Raw genomic sequence first — 22,887 nt, 5'->3', positions numbered from 1 at the left:
GGTTTAGGGCAGACGCCCACCAGTTATACAAGGTACCATTGGGTTTTGTGCTTGCAACGTCCCAACTCAAGGAGCTGTGCAATGACAGCCCTACCAAACAAGTTGTAAAGTGTCACATTGAGAGATTAAATCTCTTTTTAGGCAAATGCAGAGTTGTGGCATTGTGATGTAAAGCCAACACCGGACTTACATGGAAAGCTACCAAACTACGGCAATCTCTAACAATTATTCAAGAAAAGTTGGAAAAAAAGAAAATAATGTGAAATTGCAAAAAAATAATTGAAATAACAAACGATTTTGTGTAAAAAAAAACACTAGCTGTCCCTATTATCTCTAGGAGCAGGATCCCAATCCTAATAAATCTAACCTACTTATTTTATATAAATATAATTAAGAAACATACTAATCCTAATGAGCTACTAAATTGATATATGGATCAACTATATCCATTACAAAGATTAAAAATAATCCAAAACTCTATAAAAACAGATCTAGGTTGATGCAGAAGTAGGATTTATTACACATATACGGGTCCGTAGGATCTCCCTTTTATGGTTTTGGATTTTTTCTTTTTCTTTTTTTTTAATTTGGGATGTTACAATAACCATGGATAACAGGTTGAATAGAACTCAAAGATAAAGTTTCCAAGACGTTGTGTCGCCAGCTTTACAAAAACAGGTGCATTTTTCCAAGGATATTTAATTTGGATAAAATTAGTGCACGCCTTTACAGGTGGCAGTGGATACCTGTTAGCATTTATTTCCGAAAACTCTAATCACGCTTAATTTTTGTTCCCGTAAAGCAAAATATTGCAGATTATATCATAAATAAATAAACTTAAATACCGATTATTCATAAATAGGACTCTTTGGCCGAGTGGTTAAGTTGCCTGCCTGCTAAGCAGGTGGGCTTTGCCTGCTAATCTTTGATTATTTGCTCCTTAGCGAAAATCAAATATTTTAAATAGAATGTGAATGGTAACTTTTTTTTGGTATACATTTGCTTCTTTCGTCTAGTTCTGAACTCAAGATAATGTACGTGATTTGAAGATGTTTTCCTTTTTCTTTTGCTGTTGCTTTTAGATTCAGGTTCATTGTTCATCACCTAGGTTTGTATGATCTTCCTTTGTTTGTTTGACATTGCAATGGTTTTACACTTATGAAAAAAAATTAAATTACAAAAAAAGTTGCTTTGAATAAGATGCAACCTTTATTTTATCTTTTTCCTTTTGTTTGAAATAAATCTTATTAATTATCTAGTAATCATGGTGGTTTCACTATTTATTACGCAATATGTATGACTTAGAGTCGAACGTAGAAAGAAATGTTTTGTTTATTCGCTACGTAGAGTCTTGAGAGAGAGAGAGACTAGGGCTGTTGAACCAACCGAGTGGCTCGTGAATCGGCTCAGGTCAGCTTGTCACAAACTCATCTGTGATTGATTGGTATAGGATAGCTGGCGAGCCGAGTCACAAACAACTCATTTAGCTTAAACAAGTCTGAGCCCAAACGTAAGGTGTCCCTAATGCCCTCCATGTCCTAAATGAAGGGCATAGATGGGTTTTAAAATGGATGGCTCAAGAAAGAGCCATCCATACTTGTTTCATGGATGTCGTTCAATTTTATGGTGGCTGTCAATCAATTTTACGATGAACAGACATCCAAGGAACCTCACATGAGTAACAAAAGGGATTATATTACTTTTATACTTTTGGCCCTGTGGTTAAACCTACTTCGATTCATCTTGCTATTGCTTTTGCGGTTGGTTAACTTAATGTTCATAGTGCCTTCCTTCATTGGCATTTATCTGAGAAAGTGTATATTGAACAATCTCAGGACTGCAAAGATCTGATATATCTAGATCATGTTTGCAGGTTAAAGAAGGCTTTGTAGGTTAAAGCCAGCCCCTCGAACTTGGTTCCAATGGCTCAATGAGTTTCATTTGTCATTGGGCTTCAAAGGGTCCAAAATTTATACTTCTCTATTTATTCAGAATACTAGCTCGATTACTGTGTTTGTTTTGATATATGTTGATGAAACAGGGAATTCTCCTTCTTAAGTTGTCCATTTAATTCAGTGTTTTGGCAATACATTTGCTATTAAGGATCTTGGGGCCTTACATTTTTCCTTTGGGTGTAGAGGCCATGAGCAATAGTGAAGGTCTATTTTTGTCACAAGATATATTATTGATCTACTAAATTAAACAAGAATGGACGGCTCTAAGCCTATCTCCGCTCCTCTTGTCAATGCTAAGCTGTCTTTTGGTGATGACACTTCATTTTCTAATCCCACTTTATATCTGAGCGTAGTTGGTGCACTGCATTATGTGACCATGACTCGATCAGTTGTGTATCAAATGAACAAAGTCTATCAGTTTATGAATGCTCCCACTGAAATTCATTGGATGACAGTAAAGAGGATTCTATTATAATTGAAACATTCACTTCATTTTGGACTCTAGCTTCTCAAAATTAGCCTTGTGATATTGATTGGGTTTACTGATGCTGACTGGGTAGGATGCCCAGATGACCACAAATCCACCCTTCATGTTTTTGGGGCAATAATCTTCTCCCTTGGAGTTTGCAGAAGCAACAAGTGATAGCTATATCAGAGTACTAAGGTTGAATATCGTTTTGTCTATGGATTAAATATCTTCCTCAATACCAACGGGGCTCCAACGTCGCCTTGTGTTGGGATGTTGAAAGTTCAAATCCCAATAGTATCTTTGCTGCTAGGGGTCTGCCTAACCCCAACTTGCCTTTCAAAAAAAAATATCTTCCTCAATGAAATAGGCGTACATCTTGCCGGTGTTAATATCAGTGTCACATATTTGATATATTGCACCTAGTTTTCCACAGACTCCCCAAACACATCGAAGTTGAAATTCATTTTGTCAGGGATCAAATTGCCAAACATGAGCTTCTGATTTGGTACATTTCTTCTCCAGTTCAAGTTGCGGATCTCCTCACCAAACCATTGACTACAGCTTGTTTTAATCTTCTTCGTGGCAAGCTAGTTCAGCTTGAGGGGGTTTGTTAGAGAAGTGGATCAGATTTGGAATCGTATCCATCTAAGATCTCTCAAGATATAAAAATGAGGAAGAATCCAAAAGGCAATACGATAAGAATGAAACGAAGAAGGAATACCTTGTTCACCAAGTCACGTAATTATAGGAGCTGCTTTTGGAAACTCCAACAGCCTCCTTCTCTCTATAAATATGTATGCCCTGTATTCCTCTTATTATCATCATAAATAAAAGAGAAAATGTGCCGAACCACGTTATTTGATTGTGTTTTTTATTAGTTTTAACGTCAGAAGCATGCTGACTTGATCCTCTATCAAAAAATAAGAGCATGATTTCAGGTTTACAGGCATGGCAACTCTTCAGCTGTGTTTTTTTTTTCTTCATATTCTGAAAATTGTTATTTTTTCATGTCTTTATGAAGAAAATTTCAGCAAAAAAAAAATGCAAAAGTTAAAATATATAAAAAGTTTTAAGAATTCAAATGCATACGAAACAAAATAAACATTGTTCATGATATTTTTCAATTAAAAAAGTAAATAAATCCATTGTGATAAAAACATCGATTTATATTGACATTTTACCTCTGCTTCTCTTGTGAAGAATTTACCGTATAACTCTAATTAAGATGTGCATGTTTCAATCACAAGAGGGGCTTCTCTCAAAAAAAAAAAATCACAAGAGGGAAAACAAAAGCCATACACATCCAATTTTGTCAGCGTTAGGTTGATCCAAATTGGGTATTCACACTCACTCGTAGGGCTGGTAAACGAGCCAAATGAATGAATAGGTGTTCAATCTCAGCTCCTTTCTTTTGTTGAGCTGAGCTGAGCCGAGCTTGAACTCAGGATAAACCGTCCAGAGCTGAACATTGGTTGTTCATGCCCGAGCTTGCCGAGCCTCTATTTCATGAGTTTGAACGAGCTCTTACGAGCCGAGCCACAAGCGGCTCATCTGGTTTCCCAGCCTTACTCAATCGTGTGTGGAGGAGGTTGCTTCCGACGCACACTGTCAGTTCAGAAAATGCAGGACTTTTGATACAAAACCATAGAATTATGCTCACATAAGCTCCACACATCTGGTTAGTTAGGTTGGCTTAAGGTGTTCAAGATCAAGGATGCCAAGATTTCGATACTCGGGTTGAGCATCCCTTGCTACAAGGCCAAAACCAACAGAAAACTAACCCTGGGCAGTGGAGAGGTACCATGCATGGAGTTTTACAGTGTAGACACTAAAACAGGGCCGATGTTAAAGTGGCATTTCTCGGCTCCTAATGTAATGATCCAAAATCAAAGGGTGGCTTCCGTTTTTTATCCAAAAAAAAAAAAACCATGAAATCGCATATTTTTTAGTACTGTCAAATTTTAATTGTGTTTGGTATTAATTATCGTGTTTGAGGGAATAGCTCCATGGTGTAATGCGGAATAAGACACCAGAGAAAGATTTAGAAAGATATGATTGTTTTATCGATGAAAAAATATGATTCAGTTGAGGGATTGAATTTTTCAAAGAAAAAATATGATTATAGTTTTCTAAATCCCAAAATTTTGTGTTCTTGTCGTCCGTTGACTTTTGAATCGGCAAAAAAAAATCCTGAAAACAAGTCGGATTTGGGCAATTCAAAAGCCAATCTTCAGTAAATGGATGATGCAGATTACAAGGCATCTTAAAAGAAGATGAATGCAACGAACAGGGATCCCATCATTTGAAATAGGATGGGTTCCAATCCTATTTCAAATGATGGGATCCCTGTTAGAGTGGAACTCGTCTTCAAGAAAAGTCCCAAGTACGACAAACTGCTACATTGCTAACCTCAACGTAGATAGATATCTTGGAGACAAGCATCGGCAAAGGAAGCAAACATCTAAATCTTTAACTGTTCAGTCACTAGAGAGAGAAGATATATATACTGTACACAAACCTCTCAGACACAACCAAAGGCCTACACTGTTTCACATGCATAGAACAACAAAAAACAACAGTTAAAGCCTCAAACCGATCGATCACGAGCACCTTCAGCTTCCCCATGCTCGTCGTTACACGACCTCTACCTCCTTAACATTCCTTGCCTCGCTCTCCACCTTTGGAACAACGATCTTGAGCACGCCGTGTTTCATCTCGGCCTTTATATCACCGGCTTTGACGTTCTCCGGCAACAGAAAGCTCGAAGCGTAGTAGTCATAGGACCTGCTCGCTGAGTAGTCGTCTTCCTTCTCTTGCTTGCGTTCTCCTCTAACGACCAGGTAGCCATCTTCCACGGTCACCTTGACGTCGTCCTTGCTGAGACCAGGCATTTCAAACCTCGCCCTATACGCCTTGTCGTCCTCCGTCAACCAATAATCCGGCGACAATTCCGGCACCTGGAGGAACTCATCGCGCGCCGGGAAGAAGCTGTCGAACGCCCTGCTCAGGTTGTCCAAGCTCTGCTGCATTCTCGTCATGGGTGCAAAGACATCTGACCAAACAGAAAACGATTTGCACATAAGCAATTAAAGCTTGATTTTTACTCCCATGTTGGTTGGCGCCATACAATACAAGTGCATGGGCATACTATCCAACCACAACCAGCCTCCCAAATTAACTCTAAACGAGAGAGAGAGAGTCTCTCACCACCGAAACCGAAAGGGACGAGATGGGCATCGCGATCCCTCCTCCTCCGCCACCTTCCTCGGCGGCAAGGGGAAGGGGGCTTGGCTCGCTCCTCCTTGTCCGGAACAGAGATGTCTTGACCAGGGGAGTTGTCGCCTGGTTTGTCCAGGACAGTGGAAAGCCAACGGTTCCCCACCTTCTCATGTTGTCCATAAGAAAGAGCACTCACCATATTTCTCAAGCATAAACGAGACCCAGCCATTCTCCAAAGAGAGAGAGAGAGAGATTGCAATGGTACTATTGTTAAGATTACAGAGTCGTTTGTTTCTCAGTGTTGGAAGGAAGAAGAGAAGAATCTTTAAAGGCTTTAGAAGGTGGGGGTGGGGGGCACGTGGAAACGCCAAAGAACAAGACGTGGAATGCCATGCATTTCCCTGGGTACACTTCTCCCCCTACTTTGGCTCTTTAGCCTTTCCACGTGCCCCCACTAGAGCCTCTGATAGAACCAGTAAATGGTTATGAAATCCTATATTTTTATTTGTCATATATATAACATAGTCGGGAAAGGATTGTGTTTGGGATGTGATGGTGGAAACGGGAAAGCTCCCATTTTTTTTTCATATAATCCGGTCGCTGCACTTGTTACATGATAAATTTACGGAAATGAACTGGATTGAAGTTGGATTACTCCAGAATTTATTGAGCTTTAGGATTTTACTAGGACTGATAGCTATCTAGATTGTTACGTGAAATTGGAAAGACAAAAGGGCTTAACATATGCATCAAATACAATTCTGTTCGATCTACTATTCCAGCCACATCGAATGGGAATTAAGACAACAACAACAACTATGCCTTCATCCCAAAACAATATGAACCAACAAAGAAAATCATTCTGGGACTTCCACATGAATCCTCTACCTACTTATATACAAGACATGAAATTTCATACATCGCCGCTTTTAACATGAGAGAGAGAGAAGGGACGGCATTCCCCAACCATTGTCATCTCTCTAATTTTCGAATTCAAAGTGCAGCTCAGCTAGGTTTTCATTACCAACACAAGAAAACAGAAGCATGTGCATACATGCATGATACCGCAGAATTCACTACCACTCGGTTCACTGCCAGTCAGCCATGTCCTAGCTTTAACAATTTTTAAATATCAAAGACAATGAAGATAGTATGAATTCGACAGAACATGATGATTGGTCGCTGGAAACAGCTGAGCAGCCTGTTCTCACAATAATTTGTAAAATATCAATGGAAGTTACCACGACGCAGTCACTGGTGTGTGTGTGATACAGCCCTGGGATTTGTAGATTTTCACTGAATGGGATACCAAGCGTTACAGCAGAGACCACAATTACTAATTCTCCCGTTCCTCAATTGGCTTCACCGATCAATCATACATGCCTTCCACCTCCCATACATCTACAAGGAAATCTACCATCTCCTGCGGAAAACAGAAACCAATCATAAAAACCAAAAACCTCTCTCTCTCAATGGGTGGTTCTTCCATAAAAAGACCAAACTACGGAAAGAGCTGCTGCCGATGAAATTAAAACGGACCTTTCACATCAATTTAGAAGCACCATATGGATGATGGTGATGACCGAAAAGGTGTTTTGTCATTTCAAATATTTTAACATAGTGCAACCATGCCCTACCAAAAAACCAGAATAAAGGAAAGAAATATTTGCAATGTAAACAAGATAGTCGAATGTCCAAAAAAAATTCGATCACAAAGGGCCTGACCAAGGTTAATAAGGGAAGTTGCCAAAGTGGGAACACTGGGAAGATATGACTTTTTAGATGTCTCACATGGAGGGGACCAGTTGGGAAGTTAACTAGAAAACCATCAGGAAGTGAATCAGCAGATTCTAACATTCAAAAAGGTATGCAAGCTGAACAAATCCAACTCTTGATACACTATAACTATGACATCTGTCTTAAGACAAAATTAGCGTTTCCTAGCTTAAATAGTATACAAGTTTTCTTAATCTTAATACTAAATTATATACAGAGATTATTATAGCATTAACATAAAAATGCAATGCCTGCATATTTACTAGCACCATAATAACCAGTACGAATCGTATTGGGATAGAGCTAAATAATTTTCTTGATAAAATTGGTAATTAACACAGCTTCTCATTGCCATTATTTAGTGAATAGGTGAAATATTGTTAACATTGTGTCAAAAGAATCACTCAGACATTTTCCAAGAAAATTAAGAAGTATCAATCATTGCTACAAAGAGAACAGGAGAAAACTTACTGATAGAGGGATTGGCTGAGGGAAAGGTTTGTTTGTCCCTAGTAAACTGTCGTAGGTTGCATTCCAACTGGACAAATGGCATTCCAACCAGTATATCAGAAGCACAAAAAAGAGGCAAGAAAATAATCCAGATGGAAGGGAATATGCTTGAAAAAATATAAAACAGATTATTGGAAATTAATGTGAATTGGCTAGGAAAAGTCAAATAAAAAAAACACTGAAACCAGAGCACCGACGAAAATTAGGCCATTCACATGTAATGCACGTGCATACACAGTCATTGGGTGCTCATAGAAGCACGGTGCATTTGTCAAGATTCACCAATCCTGGAGAAGTTCAGCAGAGACCCACATTTGGGAGACTGTACATGTTTGGTGTCAAGACACGGTGTATGGTTTCCAAAATGCATTGATTACCTTAGAACAAGCATGATGAGCATAAGGAATTTTGTAAGCGGCAACCACAATAAATGAAAAATCGTTTGCAACAGAAACAACACATTCAAAAATCTATGTAATATGTTGGCCTTGAATGATGGGAACACTGAGATTTACTGGTGAATGATAGACATCAGAATTTAAGTGTGACCATGATTTTAAGTGTGATCATGATACTGCGATCTCTTTTACCTTATCCAGGTTAGGTGGCCTACCACTAAGGAGTCTTAAGAGTAACTTGTGCAACAGAACTAAGTCGAACAACACTGTTAAGATGGAAATGTTTCAAAAAGACGCTGCTAAAAATGCAAACAAGGTCTTAATAAAATTGCAAAATACAATTTTCCACTTATACATGCATGGGTACAAATTCAGCCGCAATTTAACAGCTAAGAAACAAATAAATAATGCTAAATCTTATTTTATCAACCTCTTTAGCATTTTTCAGTTTTTCCTTTTAATCTTATTTATTAGTTTATATATTTTCTGCATTCACATATTTCTGTTCCTTTACTTTGCAAGAAACAGAAGCAAATGCCAAATTTTCAATAAGTTGCACTCCTATTACATTTGATGCTTTCACATGATCAAAAGACTTAAGCAGGAAATTAGATATCATCTAATTGGAACCAGTTCCGAGTAGCAAAGAAAGAACAACTTAAGGCTATGTTTGGGAGCCAGAGATGTGAGGGAAGATAGTATTTAATGAGGATTTAATAAATACCACCAACCTAAAATAGAGAATGGTGTTGGTAATGGACATGGGCCATTTTCAACTATATCCACAAAAGGATGTTGTTGACAACTCCAGCCACATCTCCCATTTTCTTTTCCACTCCCATCACCCCTCTCATCTCCTCCTCAACACCGGCTCCCAACCAGAGCCTAAATCTGATAAATAGTGAGTCAGAAAAAAATCACATATTCAATGTTTGTACAGAAAGTAGTTAAACATGCGCAGAAAGAAAAGCAACTCATCCCATATTTTAGGCTCCTATAGGCAAACAGACAGCACAATACCTTAGCCTGGGCTCTCGAGCTTGTGGTGCCTGCTTTTCTGTTTTACTGTTTTTAAGCCATTCCTGACGAATTTGGATCCACCGAAGAAGACCTGCAAAGAGAATGAAAACCAAATTCAGAACAGGGCATGTAAACGGCCAACCAGTAACAGCACAACAACAACATAGCACTAAGTTACAAACAACTTGCCATGATTCACAAACTCAGTAGTATTTGTACTGCTTGGGCCACAGTTGGAATCAAGGGCTTGGTTAGATGTGCTTATTGACGATATACTTCTCTGTGATTGAATTCCACTGTTATCCATCTCATAAGTGCTTGTGCTCCAAAAATCCTCAGATAGGGTGGATTTCTTTACTCTGCGACCCTGTATTTTTAGACCCTTTGAAGGTTCATCAACAGCAATAATCGGAGTGGATTTCGTACAGCAACCAAGACAACCTCTGCTCTGTTGAAAGCCAGGTTTGAACCAAAGAAATGATTAGCATTCGCATTAAGCGTGGTGAAAAGCTATGCAACATTTATACTAGAAAGCAACAATAGACAAACAACAGCCATGCCCATCCAGATACATCACACGGTGATGGCAAGCAAGAACACAGGAAATCCAGAACAGAACCAATCCAAGAGCATCTAAAGCCAAATTATGAGGCTTGGACCCAAGAGCAATTCACCTGTAACCATATACGTTATGCAGGCTACTGGAGTCTGTGAAAATGATGCACTATGCAGTCGGATACAATATTAGCATGAACAGAGAATTTATTTGCTAGTCTTTTCGATACACAGTAGCATATTGCTCCATGGAGCTAAGGTCCAAAATATGGAATAAACAGGTCATTCCATGATTCTACCATCCCGTCTGTACTGATCCACTTAATCCCTTTTTGACGGCCATAGGGATGGCAGTGGACCGGGGTGGGGGCGGGGGACAAGGTCTCCACCCCCGCCCCGTCTCAAAATCCTGTCCTCCATCCCCGCACGGGTTTTGATTTTAACCTCCATCCCCGCCTTCATCACCGTTTCATGTCCTCCATCCCCGGTCCAAACGGGACAGGACCCCATTTCCCCTCGGTCCACTGCCATCCCTAAAGAAGGATTGGGGATGGGACGTGTAATGAAATGGTGGTCTTCAACAAATGCACGAATAACTCACAAACAAGTGTCTACTGGAGACACTACAAGCATGACCCTTGAAAGGGTATAAAAGGAAGAACACTTGAAAAATAAATAATACTTTATTCATGAACAAAATGCTTAAGAAGCATAGTAATTTACATTGAAGGGGTTCACCCCTATATATACAAAAAAGTGGAAGAGAGAGGAGAGCTCATTTTGAGCTCTCCAAAAGAGACGTTGGACAGTAGTCCAACGTCTCTTATTATAGCTGTTGGACTACAGTCCAACAACATTTATTATAGCTGTTGGACTACAGTCCAACAGCTATTTGCACAGTCAAGTTCCAACAGGAACTTGACTGGATCAAATATCTAGTTTCTATTGAACTAGATGCTAAAAAAGAAAATAAAGAAAAATAGAAAAAGAAAATAATAAAAGAAAATATAATAATATTAAATAATATATATATATATATATATTACAGTTTACATTTTAACAACGGGGCGGGGCAAGGCGGAGATCGGGACGGGGCGGGGGAAAGCGTAAGTCCATCCCCGGGTTTTGATTTTAACCTCCATCCCCATTTCATGTCCTCCATCTCCGGTCCAAACGGGGTGAGGCGGGGCGGGGCCCCGTTTCCCCTCGGTCCACTGCCATCCCTAGACGGCCACATATCCTTCCAGCTAAGGAATGGGAAATCTTTCTCCTGGTAAATGAATTCATCTGGGAAAAGCTATCTCTTTCTCAACAATACCTTTGTCACTTGATCCAATAGCAAACACACACACAAATATATATATATAGAGAGAGAGAGAGGGAGAGACACAAAAATTGGTAGCTGCTCACTCGTTAGGGGCTCAAACGAAGGTCACTCATGTTGAGCGTCCATCGAGCGGCATGATGGATGCTCAGCGCCTTTTTTGCGCAAAAAGACTTTTACTGGCGCTAAAATAGCACCAATAAAAGTCTAAGGGGACACTTTTAGACTTTTACTGGTGCTATTTTAGCGCCAGTAAAAGTTTTGTTGCGCAAAAAAGACGCTGAGCATCCATCACGCTGCACGATGGACGCTCAGCATGAGTGACCTTCATTTGAGCACCTAACGAGTGAGCAGCTACGCATCATATATATATATATATATATATATATATATATATATATATATATATATATATATATATATATATATATATATATATAAACAGTGGCTCTCTTAAGTCTTAAGGTTTTATCTTTCTAAATCACCCCATTATTTTGTACAATCATATATCATGAGAGTGGATCCTTCCTAATGATATGTTATAAAAATACAAGATCTTCTAAGTACTCAAGGAACCAATTTTTGGAACTCAACAACATCACTGGTCCAAATCATTATAACATTAAACATTTTAAGCAGACAAACTATTCAAACTTATTCTAATGTTAGAAATTTGAGGCCGTGAAGATACTTTTTTCTGGAAAGAAAGGAATTTTATTAGATCAGTAAATAAGGTGACAAGCTGTCACCAAACAGCAATATAAAAGAAATAGATTTTTAGTTTAAAGCACAATGAGCAATAATCCAGGACAGACCACCTATTATCAAAATTTCCCATAACAACAACGAAGTTACAACATGGCAGCACGGCCGGCTGGCCTCTTTGAGATTTGAGGCCACTGCCTAGGGCCTCAAATGAAAAAAAATATAACGTTTATATTTCACATGCTGAGGGCCTCCGACGAAAAAAAAATATGGAGAAATATGGGCCTCCAATGAAATATGCCTAGGGCCTCAACTTCTCTTGAGCCGCCCCTTCATGGCAGAAATCAGAGCACTGTATAAGGGAGCATTTGATTGCTCAGATCTCAGACTATGTATTTGAGATCCGTGCATTAAATATTCAGGAATCTCTACTTGATGACACCAATAGCAGATTGAATAAAATTGGCAACCATCTTCATACAGTAGGGCTTTGTGCCAAGGAAGAAAATGAATGATTTTTGAAGAAAGTATAACTACCGGAAGCAGTCATTGGAGAAACAAAATTACCACCTGATGGGGTGTTGGAAATGGAATTTGCCAAATACTACCTCCAAAAGGTGAGAGCCAAATTAAGGACTTGGGGGGCTTTTGGTGTTGTCCAAAATCATTCAACCCCCAATCTAAATTCAAATATTGGCTTCTGCAGAGATGGTGGAATTGGGGATTCATCATTTCCATTTCGACGTCTTCCAACATGATCCCAAATGAGCCTTACAAGCTTCAACTGAAGGTGAAGACCATCAACTCAATTGATGACTCAAAAAGTGGCAGAAAAATATAATACAACAAAAGAATGGCAGCAATCAAGGTAAATAGTCCTTTTGTGGTAGCAACTCCCTATATAAACAAAATGGAACAAAGTAAATTGGTCATTGCTAGTATAATCATATCCTTTATATGGCACTAGGTGAGATGCACACAAGCAACAAACAAAATGGCTTATGAAATGAAAACTTTAACTACAGCTGTCTATGAGATCACAACAACATGAATCTATGGTCTGATGGAAGGTTGCAATGCCAAGTAAGCCATTATATTCTTTTCTCAAAAGCATCTGGATATAGCACGCACACATAAACACCCATGTGTGTGTGTATGCACACATGCAGACCCGCTACATACCACACATGCTTGCACACGCACACACATAATCCCAATACACAAAGACACTTATTTACTATATACATATTAGAACCTAAGCTTCTGTATAGTAAGAGGAAAAGGGGTGGCCATGAAGAATTAAGTATGTTGTTGTGTTCAAATAAATTTCCAGTTTGAAGCTGTATCAATTAATCAAAGGCATGTGTTGCTCAAGAAATGTATGGAAACAAGAATGTGATATTCATGTACTTAGAGCCTCTATGAGATCTAAAGTAAAAATAACTAACTTTTGGTTGTCTAGCATGTGCTTTTCCCAGACGGTATCAGCATTGCCTAACGTTAGCAAATATGTTACTGTTAACCTCTCTATTATGATACTTAAAATTCCAATACCAAATTACCGAAGGCATACCTTACGCTTCAAGCTCTGAGCTGCCCAATGCATCACAAACCAGACCCACAAATAAGGCAATAGGCATGTTGCCACACACATCCAACACTCTGAAAAGCTAACCAAAGCTAAAACTACAATCAAATGAGGAAAACTCTCAATCGACTGATGTTTGAAAACCACCACATTCCAAAGCATGGTCTCACTTTGTAAGTTAAAACCAAATACAACACGAAAACTAAAGGCTATACGGTAAGCACAGATAATCAACTTCGGGACAATTAGACAGTGAGCCTCCCAGCATTTGGTTTATCAAGAAATCGATGCACCAAATACATAAATTTCAAACAAGAGCAAGGTATGAAAGGATTTTCGGAAAAGTAAACGTCGTTCCACACTGCTGTTTCTCTCATGAACCATAACACGATCGTACAAAATAGGAAACAAATAAAAGACACAATTGTAGACACCAAACAACCGAAGCAATTGAAACCACCAATTCACATATTTTCACAAAATCATGTTTATTTTTTTAATACCAAAGCAATTAAATGTGTTAAATGCTACGAAGAAAGCACCAAGAAAAAAAGAAAAAAAAAAGAACTCTTACGTTTCTCAAATAGGTCCAAAGTTTCCCAAACATGGACGTCCACGCGGCTTTCATCTCTTAGAGAAATATGAAATCTTTCGACAGGCCGAATAATTTCCTTTCATCTCGTCCCGTTCCTCCCCTAAACAACCATCAAACCTCTTCCCCATACCCACCAACTTTTTTCTTAAGAAAAAAAAAATCATTCCCTTCACAACAAAAATCCGACCCCAAGTGACCATTAAAATTTGAGAAAAAGAAAACCCTTAATTGTGAAGCAAGTCACACACCACCAACGTGAAACACACATCAGACTCTAACCGCAAACCAGCAACCACTCCACTCACCGATTCAACCATTAAAAAAGAAAGTTACAAAAAAAAATCTTAAATCAGAGAGAGAGAGAGAGAGAACGTACGCCATACATGACCGATCCACGATACGAATGATCTGTAGAGTAGCATCTACCAACCCCCAACACCACCTCTCTCAATCTCTCACTCTCTCTCTCTCTCAAACCCTGAAGGAAAATCTCACATCAGAACGCAGATCTCCGCCCCCAACGAACCGATTCCTATCAGGACCAAAACTCCTCCAAAAGGAAAAAACGAATAAAAAAAGGAAACAGAAGCGAAAAAAACCGGATTAGAAGACACATTCTCAGGAGAAATCGGAAAGACAAAAAGAGAGAACAAATATTAAATATGATAAATAGAAAAATAGAAAAAGAAATCTACCTGGTGCAGAAGATCATTACTTTTCCCCTCCCCAGAAGGACTTGGAGAGAGTGAGAGAGAGAGAGACCTTTTACCTTCCTTTGTTTTGCTTTTCTAAATTACTGTTGAACACCTTATCGGTTTGCTGAATGCCGTAAGGGAACCTGGAGCTATGAAATTACAAAAAGGAGCTCAGTTTTTTCATAAACTTCAAGTTCCTTCTGGCCAAACTTAGTTTAGGAAGGTAGAAAGGTTAAGTGTAATGCAAGTAATTACCATTCTGTTCTCTTATAGCTCAAACTTTAGGTTTCTGGTAAGTGAGTAGTAGTAGGTCATGGCCAATCTAAAGATAAACCTCATTTAAAAAGAAAAAGTTTTTTCATTTAAAAGAAAAAGTTAAAAGAGTCTGCAACTACTTTAATTTTATGTCTCTTGGTATACCAGCGTGGTTCCCAAACAGAGCCTTAGATATAATATAAGGTCAGTTAGCAATCAGTCTAAGTAGGTTTGGAGTAAGCTCAATGGTGGGTTTGGTCAAATGTTCGAGTCAATGCGTAGCCACTATCATACAGTGAAAACTGCCATGAAAGAACTCTGGGCATTAAAAAAAAAAAAACCTATTTCCTCCATAGTTCTCAACTCGTAAGCCTGCAAAATAAGCTGTTGATAAGCCGTGAACAAGTCTTTTAAAGTTGAGGTGCGTAAGTGAAGTCCAGCTACAAGTCAAACCCTGTTGTGGTTCACCGGTTTGTCGAAGAGCAAATGAACCGAACAGAGGGTGTTCAAGCTTGGCTCATTTCATGTGCCGAGCTCACGAAAAACCTGAGTTAAAGGAACTGAGCGCGAGCTAGTTCATTTACAAAAGACATAATTTTTTTATAATTACAAATAATAAAATTTGAATCCTAAACCTAAGCTCAAACTGGCTTATTTTCAAAATAAAAATTGTTTCAAACTTGTTGATTGCAAGGCAAACACTTCAACCATCTTCACTCGATATAAAATATATCAAAATACATGTTCGGTTGATCATTCTGATTTACTTTTTTCATTTGAATGAGAAGGTGAATCTGATTTGTATAAACAGAAAGTGAATCTCATTTGCCTTTGCAAATGAGAGTCACTTTCTAATTTGCTTGACATTCAAAATCACGAGACAGAAAGTGATTCTGAATTTCAAGCAAATTAGAAAGTGATTTTGAATCATGGTTTTTGAAAGGAGCAGGCGAATTACCTTTACTGTTAATCAAGGAGCCTATAAGAACTGAGATGATTCGAACAGCAGTTGTTCATGACCTATTTCATGAGTTTGAACGAGCTATTTATAGAGCACAACTTTAGATGTGCTTTTAAATATATAAAAAACTTAAAGTGTGTGTTTTTATTATCACCAAAACTTTCGGTGTATTTAGACCAAGGGGTTTAGCCTAGTGGGATGGGTTCAAATCCCATGTGTGTCACCCCATGCATAAGCTGAAGCTTGGCAACTCCATGAGGTTAGGGATGTCAAAGGGTCGGGTTTGGTTCAGACCCAAGTGAAATCAGACTTGGATCAGATTTTCAGGTATGGTATTGTGTTTGGACTCAAGTCTAATCGGGTCCACTATAAAGAAAACTATACCCAGACCCGATAAGAATTACATGAACCATACCCGGTAAAACCATATTTTTTGTCACTTTTACATTGAAAAAACTCAGGTCGGGTCTGGGTCTGGTATAAAATTTCACAAACTATACTCGGGTTCATGTATTAATTAGGGGTGGCAAAATCTGACCCGACCCACCAACCCGCTTCTTAGCCGGGTTAGGGTTTGGCTTAAATGGGTTCGTGTCGTAAACGGGTCGACCCGCCTAACCCGTTTATTAAACGGGTCGTGTTCGTGTTAGGGGTATGCCAACCCATTTGACCTGTTTAATAAACGGGTTAGGAGGGCGGGTCAACCCGTCAACCCACAACCTGTTTATATATATTAACTTATCTAACCCTAACTCCTAACTTTACACTTTAGTCACCCACCTAACTCCTTCCTACCCAGCCGCAGTCGAGACCCTGAGACCTCTCCTCTCCAGTGGTGGTGTGCACCTATGCAGTTATCGTGTCTATGTTATCGGGTCGACCCGTTTAATAAACGGGTCACCGTGTCATGTAATCATGTCGTGTTGACCTGACTCGTTTATTAAACGGGTTAATCGTGTCGTGTCGGGTTACCCGTTTAATAAATGGGTTGTGTTCGTGTTTGCCACATCGGACCCATTTAATAAACGGGCCGTGTTCGTGTTGAGGTATTCTGATCTGCCGACCCGACCCGATTGCCACCCCTAGTATCAATTGAACCTTCGGGTACGAACTCGAGTCTTAGTTAGGTCTTCTTATTTATCACTATACTCGGATCGTATAGGGTTTAGGTCAAGTCGGGTTTGGGTAAACCAGGCCCGTAGACACCCCTACTTGGGGTCGAGAGGTAAGCCCTCAAAGTTTTATGTTAATAGGGCAACGACTGAAAGTACAGCAAGCTGAGCCAGGGCAGCTAGATCTTTGTGCCGGGGGCGGTTTCTTCGAGTAAAAAAAAAACTTCCTGTGTTTTTTTTTTAACTTTTCTTTATTTCTTTTCCTGTGGCAAGCAAGCAAAGAGGCAGTCCATGTGAATTCTCTACATATGGACAAGCCAAGCCACTCACCTATCAAAACTTTTATTGAAAACTATGTTATTGGCCCACTTAATCCTTTCTCAATACTTTGTTGGCATTGCACTTCAATTATGGGATTGAGTCAGCTATTCGAGAAACAATGACTCTCAGCGTGTCAATATGTACCAAACCCTATAGAGTTAGGGTTTAGTGATAAATAAGAAGGCTCCATTAGAATCTGGATCAAGCCCAAAGGGTCCGATTAATAAATAGAGTCAGCTATGGTTTGTGAAATTTCATACCAGACTCGAGTTCAACCCAAGTTTTGATTAAGATCCATAATTTTTTAATGTAAAAATGATTAAAATTTTTATTTTACTAGGTCTGATTCATGTAATCTTTATAAGATTCAGGTATGGTTTCTATCATGGTGGGTCTGATTAGACCTAGGTCCATACACGATACTTTCGTCTCAAATCAGGTTTGAGTCTGGTTTCACTTGAGCCTGAACCAAACATTATTGGTTGACACCATACTCATGTCTTAAAGTCCGTCAAAGATCATCATTCCAAATTTTTAAAAAAGGAAAAACTTCTCTTTATTTTTTAAATAATCAAGTGGAGGGATTGAAGCCCCCTCATATAGGTGTGTCAATGGGTCAGGTTTGGTTCGGATTCAGATGGAACCAGATTTTTGGGTATGGTATCGGGTCCGAGCATGAGTCTAATCGTGTCTACTATAAGAAAAATGATACTCAAATCTGATTTGAACTACATGAACCAGACCCGAACCATACCCGATAAAATAATAATTTTTATCATTTTACATTGAAAATTTGAAAGTCTTAATCGAAACTTGGATCGGGTCTAGGTCTGGTATGAAATTTCGCAAACTATACCCAGGTCTATGTATTAATCGGACCTTCAGGTCTTCTTATTTGTCACTATACTCAGACCCTATAGGGTTTTGTAAAACCTGTAAAATTTTGGTAATTATTGAAATAAATAAAAGAAAAGCTTTCAAGTATCCTTAAAGGGATTTTTGAAATCTAAGAATGATCTACAGGTCATTTTGTTGATAACCAAAATTCTTAATTAAAGCAATGTGACCTTCTCCAAATAACCACACATTTTTTTCGAGTTGACTCTAAGTAAAAAAAAATATAATAAAAGGAAAACAATGAGGAATGAAGAAATAGGGGAATTAAAATTCCACTATGGCAAGTATTGACTCTCTCTCTCATGCATACATTTTGTTTGTTTAAAGGTCTGCCATGTAAGCATAGCTGAAAAAATAAATGTAAAGAAAACTATACAAGGAAAAAAAAAAAGGCAATAAAGAAAAACAAACTTTGGTACGAGAAGCCAGCCTCTGTATGCACAAATGGAAGGGGGTGGTTTCAATAAAACAATTTTTGCAACAAATTAGGTAATTAATGAGAATGATTTTTTTTAAGATAATGAGAAGATTTTTAAAACCCTAATACAAATCTCTCTCAAGCTACCACTTTTCTCTTCTCTCTCATCTCTCACCTCTCATCTCTCTCTTTCCCTCTCTTTCTTCCTATCTCCATCTCCTCTATCTTTTTCCCCATACGTTGGAGAGGCCCCATTGACAGTCGTGCAAAAGGAAGAAGATCTTACAACATCGAAAATCACCAGCCGGAGTCGAAGAAAACATCGGGCCAGACGATACCCCCGGAACTAGCTTTATCTATCCCATTCAGTGTTTCTGTTCGTCAATAGAGGTAAGAGGCGTAGTGTCTCTCTTCATGTGCATGATGCCATGGTGCATGCGTATGCTGCACTTGATCTGTATATATGTATGAAATTACATAATCATGGCTGATGTAGTGTCATTATTCTTCGTAGGTGCATATGACTATCGCATGTGGACACTAAATCAACATGCCTGACTATGTATTGGTTAGATGAGATGATGAGAATGATCGTATACTCAACATGGAACCAGATCATGCTATTATTTCATGTAGGCTAAAAGAAAAGAAAAAAGAGAAGAACAAATTATCCAAGGTAGTTTGGGCTTTGTATCATACATGGTGTCACCGTATATGTATGTCTCTACATTAGTCTAGATAGGACTGATATGAGATAAATATAATTGAATTGGAGAGAATATACATATAAGCATGCATTAAAAAGATTCAATTATTGTTTTTTTAAGTAGTTTATGATCAGAATTTATCTTCTATATGATCTAACATTTTTTTTCTGTCATGGTTTGAAATATAAAAATATATGATTCCAGATTTGTTTATGTCGTCTACATGTTGTTTGATCATAGAAACATGTACTCACGACTTGCACTGACATGCTTTTTATTTCTCCCAGTTAAGTTCTAAAAATATATGATTCCAGTTTTGTTTGTGTGGTATACATGTTTGATCATAGAAACATATACTCACTACTTGCACTGACGTGTTTTTGATTTCTTTCATTTAAGTTAAAAAAAAAAACTTAAGTATCCATAAGTTAAATCTGAATTAAATTATGTCATTTCATGTTCATGCATTAGTCCCTACATTGTTGCTGTGTTAATTTACATATCCAGAAAAAAAAAAGGTTGTGCCTATGATATGCGTGGGTGAGTATGAAAACGGGTTGGAGACTGTTTGACCTCAGCCCACTTTTAATTATTGGTTAGAGTGTGATATGTCAGGCCAGACCTGTCTGGTCGGCTTGGCCCGACCAACCAGGGTCTGTGGACCCCTATACAGGCTGGGCGCTGTAAACAGCTAGCGCACAACCTTTGCTAGTCAACTTGGCTGGGTGCTGCAGCCCCCCACCAGCATTAAGTCGGTTAACTGTTTGGGGTCTGTCGCAGCCCCAGCTTACTTTTCAAAGGATAAATTTTAAAAATATAATAAATAAATAAATAAAATAGAATACTTATGCGGCTGGGCCTACTATCGCACCCTGTTGCACACAGCAGACCCGTTCAGCTGTGTTAAACAGTTGCAGCAGCTGCTGCACCCAACATGGGGAACAAATTTTGTGTCATATTATCCAATTAGCCTTTTTAACTTTGGGGAACAAATTTTATGGCATAGTAGATGATGACAAACCTATGCTTGGTTGTTTTACAATGACCAACATGCCCTTGAGAGGAGTCATTTTGAGAGAGTGAAGTTGTTATTGATGGGCAAGATCGAGCATCCAGTTTGATTAAAGGGGGTCCAAGACATATAAGCCCTCAAGGTGGTGGTGGTAATGGGAGTAGGGGTGTCAACAGGTAGAGTTTACCCGAAATCGACCTGAACCAAACCCTATAGGGTCCGGATATGGTGATAAATAAGATCTCCAGAAGGTCCGATTAATACATGGACCCGGGTATAGTTTGTGAAATTTTATACCAGACCTGGGCCCAACCCATTCCGATTAAGACCCAAAAAATTTCAATGTAAAAATGATAAAAAATATGGTTTCACCGGGTATGGCCCAAGTCTGGTTCATGTAGTTCTTATCGGGTATGATGGGTCCATTTAGACCAGAGTCCGAAGCCGACACCATACCTGAAAATCAGGGTCAGGTCTGGTTTTACTGATCTGAACCAAACCCGACCAGTTGACACCCCTAGATGGTATTATTATTATTAGTAGTAGTAGTTGTACTACTCAGAGGATCCAGCTAGGCTAGCTACCTCATTGACTTGGGCTAATGTGGCCAGGATCGCCACCAAAAAAAGATTTGGTTGATTCATGTCCTGAACCAAGCAGGCCTGTCTTGGACTAATGAGATCCTCGTGATCCAGGATTTGCTGAAGCGCATGCCTATGTGAAACGGGCCAGTCACGTGACAGCATTCAGTAGGCCCCACTCAAAATGCTGCCATGTAATTGGCTGGTGTTACACAGGCCGGCAAGCCATCCTTGTATCCCAATGTCAAGTTGTCAACGTTCTCTAAGGGAGCATTTGCGTGCCACAAAAACCGGGGGTTTCCACGGAAGCGCACGGGAACCCTGCCTCTCTGCGAGCCCTATTGTGGCAATGCAAACAAGGTCTTCCCATGTTGGTGAGGGGGAGGGTTGTTCAACTCCAAATCAGCGGAAGATGTACCGTGCCCCGGAGCCTTCTTCCTCGGGAGGCAGACAGACACACCCTCAGGGGGTGTTTGATCGTGTGTCGCGCGGGATGCCACATCTGTGGAACAATGAAACACCATTTCATCTCCCCCCTGTTGTGAAGAGAACAGTATGAGATGAACAGTGATTTTAAAAAAAATTGAGTGGAGAGGGTAGAACCCCAACTCTCTCTCTCTCTCTCCATTTTCTTCTTTCTTTCCCTTCTTGATTCCTCTCTCTCTCCTTTTTTCTTTGATTAAGGTTTTTTTATTTTTATTGATTATTTTTTTTTAATTATGATTTTCATTGACTAGTTTTTTTTCTTTGATTTTTACTGATTAGGGTTTTTTATTTATTTTCATTGATTAAGACATTTTATTGATTAGGGTTTTTTATTTATTTTCATTGATTAAGACATTTTATTGATTAGGGTTCTTTATTGATTTTCATTGATTAAGACATTTTATTGATTAGTTTTTTTCCTTTGATTTTCATTGACTAGGGTTTTTTCTTTGATTTTCATTGAATAGGGTTTTTTCTTTAATTTTTTTATTAAAGCTTTGAATCATATATCTTTAATTAAGGTTTTTATTAGTGATTTTCTTTGATTTGATTAGAGATTTTTTCTTTGGTTAGGGTTTTGAATCAAATATCTTTAATTAGGGTTTAGGTATTTAATTTGATTAGAGCTTTTTTTCTTTGATTTTCTTTGATTAAGGTTTTGAATCAAATTAATTAATTAGGGGTTCTTATACTTAACTTGATTAGGGATTTTCTTTTATTTAATCAGATCTTTTTTTTATCTTGTTTTATTAGAGTTTGAATTAGAGTTTTTTTATATTTAATTTTATGATTTATTTTCTTGCATTTCAACGTTTTATGATTATTTATGATTTTTCATTTGTGTATAAAAAAATATGAATTCTTATTTTTCTAAATGAACCAAAATATAATCATTTTTTTCATACTTGGATCTAGTTTGAGATCCATATTTTAGACTAAAATCCATAATTTTTTGATAAACTTTCATAATTAGATATAATGACACCAATCAAAGCATATATATATATATATATATATATATATATATATATATATATATATATATATATATATATATATATATATATCAATTCTTATTTTTCTCAAATGACCTAAGTTGTAAACAATTTTTTTTAGATCCATATTGAAAACTAAAATCCATAATAAGCATAGTCGTACAATCTAAACTAAAGTTATCCAACCTATCATCCATATGTCTCCAAACAGTTTGCACAAAGTAAAAATCAAATGTTGGACATAAGAAACATAACTTCTTGTCTAATTAAAACAAACCTTGAACGTAGTACAATTGTTGTAGAACATACATTTTTTATGTATGTTTCCATCAA

At 38.2% G+C, this 22,887-nt stretch overlaps 2 protein-coding genes across 6 annotated transcripts; both read right to left on the bottom strand.

Moving 5' to 3' along the window:
* Nucleotides 1-5,057: 5,057 nt before the first annotated feature.
* Nucleotides 5,058-5,872, bottom strand: LOC149833756 (HSP20-like chaperones superfamily protein). Its single transcript, XM_090009211.1, has 2 exons — nucleotides 5,632-5,872; nucleotides 5,058-5,476 (listed from the first exon to the last, which is right to left on the bottom strand). Exons 1-2 carry the CDS (start codon nucleotides 5,870-5,872, stop codon nucleotides 5,058-5,060), a joined length of 660 nt encoding a protein of 219 aa, XP_089865337.1.
* Nucleotides 5,873-6,634: 762 nt separating this feature from the next.
* On the bottom strand, nucleotides 6,635-14,858 carry LOC149833755 (uncharacterized). Of its 5 annotated transcripts, XM_090011004.1 has the most exons (7): nucleotides 14,810-14,858; nucleotides 14,491-14,664; nucleotides 13,505-13,617; nucleotides 9,537-9,795; nucleotides 9,348-9,438; nucleotides 7,891-7,957; nucleotides 6,635-7,066 (listed from the first exon to the last, which is right to left on the bottom strand). In XM_090011004.1, exons 2-7 carry the CDS (start codon nucleotides 14,534-14,536, stop codon nucleotides 7,013-7,015), a joined length of 630 nt encoding a protein of 209 aa, XP_089867130.1. In that variant the 5' UTR covers nucleotides 14,537-14,664; nucleotides 14,810-14,858; the 3' UTR covers nucleotides 6,635-7,012. The 5 variants fall into 5 exon arrangements, with proteins under 5 accessions (XP_089867130.1, XP_089867132.1, XP_089867133.1 ...); XM_090011006.1 differs by lacking the exon at nucleotides 13,505-13,617; XM_090011007.1 differs by lacking the exon at nucleotides 13,505-13,617 and having other exon boundaries at nucleotides 9,537-9,790.
* Between the last annotated feature and the right edge of the window lie 8,029 nt (nucleotides 14,859-22,887).

The sequence above is a fragment of the Nuphar pumila genome, chromosome 6, assembly GCF_984573655.1.
Source record: "Nuphar pumila chromosome 6, dmNupPumi1.hap1.1, whole genome shotgun sequence".
NCBI lineage: Eukaryota > Viridiplantae > Streptophyta > Magnoliopsida > Nymphaeales > Nymphaeaceae > Nuphar > Nuphar pumila.
The sequence above is the reverse complement of the archived record's forward strand: the minus strand, read 5'-3'. Positions and strand labels throughout refer to the sequence as shown.

Coding starts and splice junctions, on each gene's coding strand:
- LOC149833756 (XM_090009211.1), bottom strand. CDS start 5,872: ATGGCTGGGTCTCGTTTATGCTTGAGAAATATGGTGAGTGCTCTTTCT. Junction 5,477..5,631: donor CGTCCCTTTCGGTTTCGGTG/GTGAGAGACTCT, acceptor CTGTTTGGTCAG/ATGTCTTTGCACCCATGACG.
- LOC149833755 (XM_090011004.1), bottom strand. CDS start 14,536: ATGCTACTCTACAGATCATTCGTATCGTGGATCGGTCATGTATGGC. Junction 9,796..13,504: donor CTCAGAGCTTGAAGCGTAAG/GTATGCCTTCGG, acceptor GGCTTTCAACAG/AGCAGAGGTTGTCTTGGTTG. Junction 7,067..7,890: donor CTCAGCCAATCCCTCTATCA/GTAAGTTTTCTC, acceptor TGTTTTCCGCAG/GAGATGGTAGATTTCCTTGT.